We start from the raw sequence: 7178 nt of genomic DNA on the forward strand, positions 1-7178 counted from the left end.
TGGGTTCAAGTCCCAGCTGAATATGACCTCCATAACTCTGGGTTCAAGTCCAAACTGAACATGAACATGGCTCAAGTTCTGAAGTCCCTCATATTCTACACTGAATATGACCCACATACCTTTGGGTTCAAGTCCTACAACTAATGTAACCTCATAACTTTTGGCTCAAGTCATATATGGTACATGACCCTCATAACTGTGAGCTCAGATTCACATTGAATATGACCCTCATAACTCTGGGATATAATTCTACCCTCATCACAAACGGGAGTGTGTGTGTGCGAGTGTGTGTGTGTGTGTGTGTGTGTGTGTGTGTGTGTGTGTGTGTGCGCAGGTGCAGTCTGTGAGTGTGTGTGTGTGCGCAGGTGCAGTGTGTGTGTGTGTGTGTGTGTGTGTGAGCAGGTGCAGTGTGTATGTGAGTGTGTGTGTGCGCGCAGGTGCAGTGTGTGTGTGTGTGTGCGCAGGTGCAGTGTGTGTGTGCGCAGGTGCAGTGTGTGAGTGTGTGTGTGTGTTTCTGCGCAGGTGCAGTGTGAGTGTGTGTGTGTGTGTGTGTGTGTGTGTTTCTGCGCAGGTGCAGTGTGTGTGTGTGTGTGTGTGTGTGTGTGTGTGTGTGCGCAGGTGCAGTGTGTGTGTGTGTGTGTGTGTGTGTGCGCAGGTGCAGTGTGTGTGTGAGTGTGTGTGTGTGTGTGTGTTTCTGCGCAGGTGCAGTGTGTGTGTGTGTGTGTGTGAGTGTGTGTGTGCGCAGGTGCAGTGTGTGTGTGTGTGTGTGTGTGTGTGTGTGTGTGCGCAGGTGCAGTGTGTGTGTGTGTTTCTGCGCAGGTGCAGTGTGTGTGTGTGTGTGTGCGCAGGTGCAGTGTGTGTGTGTGTGTGTGTGTGTGTGTTTCTGCACAGGTGCAGTGTGAGTGTGTGTGTGTGTGTGCGCAGGTGCAGTGTGTGTGTGTGTGTGTGTGCGCAGGTGCAGTGTGTGTGAGTGTGTGTGTGTGTGCGCAGGTGCAGTGTGTGAGTGTGTGTGTGTGTGCGCAGGTGCAGTGTGTGTGTGTGTGTGTGTTTCTGCGCAGGTGCAGTGTGTGAGTGTGTGTGAGTGTGTGTGCGTGTGCGCAGGTGCAGGGTGTGAGTGTGTGTGTGTGTGTGTGTGTGTGTGTGTGCGCAGGTGCAGTGTGAGTGTGTGTGTGCGCAGGTGCAGTGTGTGTGTGTGTGTGAGTGAGTGTGTGTGTTTCTGCGCAGGTGCAGTGTGTGTGTGTGTGTGTGTGTGTGTGTGTTTCTGCGCAGGTGCAGTGTGTGTGTGTGAGTGTGTGTGTGTGTGTGCGCAGGTGCAGTGTGTGTGTGTGTGTGTGTGTGTGTGTGTTTCTGCGCAGGTGCAGTGTGTGTGTGTGAGTGTGTGTGTGTGTGTGCGCAGGTGCAGTGTGTGTGAGTGTGTGTGTGTGTGTGTGTGTTTCTGCGCAGGTGCAGTGTGTGTGTGTGTGTGTGTGTGCGCAAGTGCAGTGTGTGTGTGAGTGTGTGTGTGCGCAGGTGCAGTGTGTGTGAGTGTGTGTGTGCGCAGGTGCAGGGTGTGTGTGTGTGTGAGTGTGTGTGTGTGCGCAGGTGCAGTGTGTGTGAGTGTGTGTGTGTGTGTGAGTGTGTGTGTGTTTCTGCGCAGGTGCAGTGTGTGTGAGTGTGTGTGTGTGTGTGCGCAGGTGCAGTGTGTGAGTGTGTGTGTGTGTGCGCAGGTGCAGTGTGTGAGTGTGTGTGTGCGCAGGTGCAGTGTGTGTGAGTGAGTGTGTGTGTGCGCAGGTGCAGTGTGTGGGAGAGCAGATTACAGAGCACTGCGTTGGAGTTGGAGGCGCAGGGACTGGGCGAGTTGGTCGGCGCACATTTCCCACGATGCTGACATGGCCGGGTGTCTTCGCCCTGCTCGGTAAGTCCCGTCTCGCCCTCAACCTTTTCCCAGCAAAAACAGCTCCGGCGAGGCTGTCCTGTCCTTTACAGAACGGTTTATTTAGCGCTCGCCAGCGTTCCCGTGTTTCGGCTGCTCTCTGGTGTGCCTGTCTGGCTGTTCTCGAGGAGTTTCTCTCAGACACAAAACTTTTCGTTAGTGTAGATGTTTCTGTACAAAATGCTGCTGTAGTGTTTTTGTGATTCTGCTTTCCACAGAGTGTGTGTGTGTCTGTGTGTGTGTGTTTGTGCGTATTAGTAGAAAGTCACACTTTTCTTTGTTCCTTACCCCTGTTCTCTGGCTCAGTCGTTCACGGTTTTTGTTTTTTCTCCTTCCACTCACTCTCTCTCTGCTCTTATCTCGAATTTGACTTAAATTCAGATAAAGCTTTGTCTGCGTAACAGTGCGTTTCAGTTTCACTGTCACCCGTAGGAGATACACATATGGCACTTAGTCAGGCCACTTCTGTGTCGACGCGACTGTCTCATTCCATAACACACATTCTGACGAGATGACAAGTTATCTCTCTAATATCATAATATTATATTATAATATAATATATCGAATATATAATATGCCCCCCCTCCAGGGGCTGCTCTCCCGCCAGCGGAGGCTCAGCAGCGCAGGTGTGCCTACCTGGCCAGGCCCAACAACGCCCGGCCAATGGAGGAGGCAGGAAACGTGAGCGGGGCGGTGCAGCGGTGTGGCCACACCCCCTGCTGCATGGGCTACTTCAGGCTGAGCCACGGGCCTCCAATCCCAGACCTGCTAGGTACGCAGGGTGTGACCTTTGACCTGTGACACTGCTGAGGGGGTGATGTACTGACCCCCTGGGGGCCCACGCTGGGTCCGTGTGAATTTTCAGGGTGCAACGTGGTGCCGAGGGAGTGCCCCGAGTCCTCCTGCTCCTCCTCCCATCAGGTGGACAACTTCACCCACTGCGTGTGCAGCGCCGACCTCTGCAACGCCAACCTCACCTGGCTGGCCCCGCCCCCGCCTGGCCCCGCCTCCTGGGGTGAGCTCCCCTCTGTGATGTCATAGTATGTTTGTATCCTCAGTTATTCAGTGTTATTTCATATTTGGAAAGCGCATTTGCTTTCCAAACTGTATTACCACAGAACCCTGCAATAACGAAAACACAAATTTAACACCATTATTATTGCGCCCTTATCTTTTTATTTTAATTGTTGAAAGATGTTATTCTGAGTAAAAGTTTCTGTTATGCACCCAGCATTGCTCCTTTAGTGTGGTGAATGATGTGACAGAATTTCAGTCCTTAAACCAAAGAAATGGCATTTCTGTGGTTATATTTGTCTCATGCACATTTTGTTTGTAATAATCTGTTTATTTCCAACATGTTCAACCTCTGTTTCTACACTCAGTGATCACTTTATTAGGTGGGCCTGGACACCAGCTTGTTACTGCAAATGATTAAATCATTAATCAGTCAATCATGTGGCAACAATTCAATTCAATGCATAAAAGCGTACAAACGTGGTCAAGAGGTTCAGCTGTTTTTCAGACCAAATGTCAGAATGGGGAAGAAAAGATTGATGGTGCCAGACAGGGTGGTTTGAGAATCTCAAAAACTGCTGATCTCCTGGGATTTTAATGCACAACAGTCTCCAGAGTTTGCAGAGGATGGTATGAAAAACAAAAAACATCCACTGAGCAGCAGTTCTGTGGGCAAAAACGCTTTGTTAATGAGAGAGGTCTGAGGAGAATGGCCAGACTGGTCAAAGCTGACAGGAAGGTGACAGTAACACAAATAACCACACATTACAACAGTGGTATGCAGAAGAGCATCTCTGAACACACAGCGCGTCAAACCTCTAAGTGGATAGGCTACAGCAGCAGAATACTGAATAAGTCTAAAAAATAAGTTTAATGTCGGTGATATACGTAATAAAGTGCTCACTGAGTGTATGTGAATGAGCGGATGTGAATGTGTATATATCTGGATGTGTGAGTATACAGTATGTGAGTGTGTGTATTCAGTATGTGAGTGTGTGAGTATACAGTATGTGAGTGTGTGAGTATTCAGTATGTGAGTGTGTGAGTATACAGTATGTGAGTGTGTGAGTATACAGTATGTAAATGTGTGAGTATACACTATGTGAGTGTGAGTATACAGTTTGTGAATGTGAGTATACAGTATGTGAGTGTGTGTGTATACAGTATGTGAGTGTGTGAGTAAGCAGTATGTGAGTGTGTGAGTATACAGTATGTGAGTGTGAGTATACAGTATGTGAGTGTGTGAGTATTCAGTATGTGAGTGTGTGTGTATTCAGTATGTGAGTGTGTGAGTATACAGTATGTGAGTGTGTGAGTATTCAGTATGTGAGTGTGTGTGTATTCAGTATGTGAGTGTGTGAGTATACAGTATGTGAGTGTGTGTGTATACAGTATGTGAGTGTGTGAGTATACAGTATGTGAGTGTGTGAGTATACAGTATGTGAGTGTGTGAGTATACAGTATGTAAATGTGTGAGTATTCAGTATGTGAGTGTGTGAGTATACAGTATGTAAATGTGTGAGTATACAGTATGTGAGTGTGTGAGTATACAGTATGTAAATGTGTGAGTATACAGTATGTGAGTGTGTGAGTATACAGTTTGTGAATGTGAGTATACAGTATGTGAGTGTGTGTGTATTCAGTATGTGAGTGTGTGAGTATACAGTATGTGAGTGTGTGAGTATACAGTATGTAAATGTGTGAGTATTCAGTATGTGAGTGTGAGTATACAGTATGTAAATGTGTGAGTATACAGTATGTGAGTGTGTGAGTATACAGTATGTAAATGTGTGAGTATACAGTATGTGAGTGTGTGAGTATACAGTTTGTGAATGTGAGTATACAGTATGTGAGTGTGTGTGTATACAGTATGTGAGTATGTGAGTGTGTGAGTAAGCAGTATGTGAGTGTGAGTATACAGTATGTGAGTGTGTGTGTATTCAGTATGTGAGTGTGTGAGTATACAGTATGTAAATGTGTGAGTATACAGTATGTGAGTGTGTGAGTATACAGTATGTAAATGTGTGAGTATACAGTATGTGAGTGTGTGAGTATACAGTATGTAAATGTGTGAGTATACAGTATGTGAGTGTGTGAGTATACAGTTTGTGAATGTGAGTATACAGTATGTGAGTGTGTGTGTATACAGTATGTGAGTGTGTGAGTAAGCAGTATGTGAGTGTGTGAGTATACAGTATGTGAGTGTGAGTATACAGTATGCGAGTGTGTGAGTAAGCAGTATGTGAGTGTGAGTATACAGTATGTGAGTGTGTGAGTAAGCAGTATGTGAGTGTGTGAGTATACAGTATGTGAGTGTGTGAGTATACAGTATGTGAGTGTGTGAGTAAGCAGTATGTGAGTGTGTGAGTATAAACTCTGGTCATAAGCTTCATGGTTTTCTTTTTTGAAATGGAAGAGCGGAAGGGAGTGGATCTGAAGCAGTATCTCGTGTGTTTTGAATTTGACCTTGAACACGTGATAATGAGTGAAAACATTTCCCACACTGGAAGACCAACAGAAAACATATTATTCTTCATTAACCTGGCAATAATGTGACCTTAAGCTTTTTCAAGATTTTTTGTACCCCACTTATCTCATTATATGGTTTCAGTGTATTTGCGAATATTTGGAAAATGTATTTATAACTGTATTTGCTTAACGTCCCTGTGTGTGCGTGTGTGTGGTGTATGTGTCTGTGCATCTGTGTGTGTGCGTGTGTGTGTCTGTCTGTGTCTGCGTGTGTGTGTGTTTGTTTGTGTGTGTGTGTGTATGTGTGTGTGGTGCGTGCATGGTGAGTTTGTTTATGTGTGTGTGTGTGTGTGTGTCTGTGGTGCGTGCATGGTGTGTATGTGTGTGCGTGTGTGTGTGTGTGTGGTGCATGCATGGTGTGTGTGTGTGTGTGTGTGGTGCATGCATGGTGTGTGTGAGTTTGTGTGTGTGTGTGTGTGTGTGGTGCTTGCATGGTGTGTGTGTGTGTGTGTGGTGCGTGCATGGTGTGTGTGTGTGTGTGTGTGTGGTGCGTGCATGGTGTGTGTGTGTGTGTGTGTGTGGTGCGTGCATGGTGTGTGTGTGTGTGTGTGTGGTGCGTGCATGGTGTGTGTGTGTGTGTGTGTGGTGCGTGCATGGTGTGTGTGTGTGTGTGTGTGTGTGGTGCGTGCATGGTGTGTGTGTGTGTGTGTGTGTGTGTGGTGCGTGCATGGTGTGTGTGTGTGTGTGTGTACAGGGGTCAGCAGTATCTGCACGGTGCTGATCCCCATGGCTCTGCTGCTGCTCCTCTGCATGGTCATGTGCCACAGGTCCATCAGGAAGAGCGGTAAGATGTTATCTGTTATTTCCTTCGTTTTTTTTAAAGAAAATTTCTGTGGAAATTTGGATGCCCAGACTGAGCAGATGGCTCACCTCCCCCCTCCCCCTCACTCCTCCTCCTCTCCTCTCCCCTTCACTCCTCCTCCTCTCCTCTCCCCTTCACTCCTCCTCCTCTCCTCTCCCCTTCACTCCTCCTCCTCTCCTCTCCCCTTCACTCCTCCTCTCCTCTCCCCCTCACTCCTCCTCCTCTCCTCTCCCCCTCACTCCTCCTCCTCTCCTCCCTCGCTCTGTCCGTCCTCCGCTCCGCTCTGTTGTTTTCTCGCTCCGACCTTGCCCTGTCCTGCGGCTCCCCTCCCTAATTCTGCCTTTCTGTCTCAGCCTTGAGCTCTGCCAGGACCTGCAGGCCACAGGACGTGTTTCCACAAAACATTCCCATTGTGTGGAATAACTTTACACAAACCTGCACCACAAAACATTCTCATTGTGCAGAACAACTTTACACAAACCTACACCACAAAACATTCCCATTGTGCGGAATAACTTACACAAACCTGCACCACAAAATATTCTCATTAAGTGGATTAACTTTACACAAACCTGCACCACAAAACCTTCCCATTGTGTGGATTAACTTTCCACAAACCTGCACCACAAAACCTTCCCATTGTGTGGAATAACTAATGGCTTGAACCATCAGAAGCAAATGCATGAATGAATGAGATTGAATGCATGAATGTGATTGTGTCTTATGGACTCACCCTCTTTCTGCCGGCTTTAGTGTCTGTATTTCTTTTTAAATTAGTGAATCTGGAGCCACAGTGAGCAGATTGTGGTTAGAGGTTATCTGGAGCTCCAGTATCTGCCCTTATCTAATACGCAGCTACACAGTGTAGCTTGTTGTTCTGTGCAGAAACACGCCAGCAACACTAGCACTAGCGCAGCCTGC

General features: G+C 47.3%; 1 protein-coding gene across 1 annotated transcript in view; it reads left to right on the forward strand.

Moving 5' to 3' along the window:
• Positions 1-1860: 1860 nt before the first annotated feature.
• The window catches only part of LOC133139597 (anti-Muellerian hormone type-2 receptor-like), a 13799-nt gene continuing 8481 nt past the window's right edge, over positions 1861-7178 (forward strand). The window contains exons 1-4 of the mRNA XM_061259169.1: positions 1861-1894; positions 2502-2684; positions 2778-2927; positions 6150-6239. Of these exons, the coding sequence (XP_061115153.1) occupies positions 1861-1894; positions 2502-2684; positions 2778-2927; positions 6150-6239 (457 nt within the window). The remainder of the gene's footprint in view (positions 1895-2501; positions 2685-2777; positions 2928-6149; positions 6240-7178) is intronic.

Source organism: Conger conger, chromosome 10 (genome assembly GCF_963514075.1).
Source record: "Conger conger chromosome 10, fConCon1.1, whole genome shotgun sequence".
Taxonomy (NCBI): domain Eukaryota; kingdom Metazoa; phylum Chordata; class Actinopteri; order Anguilliformes; family Congridae; genus Conger; species Conger conger.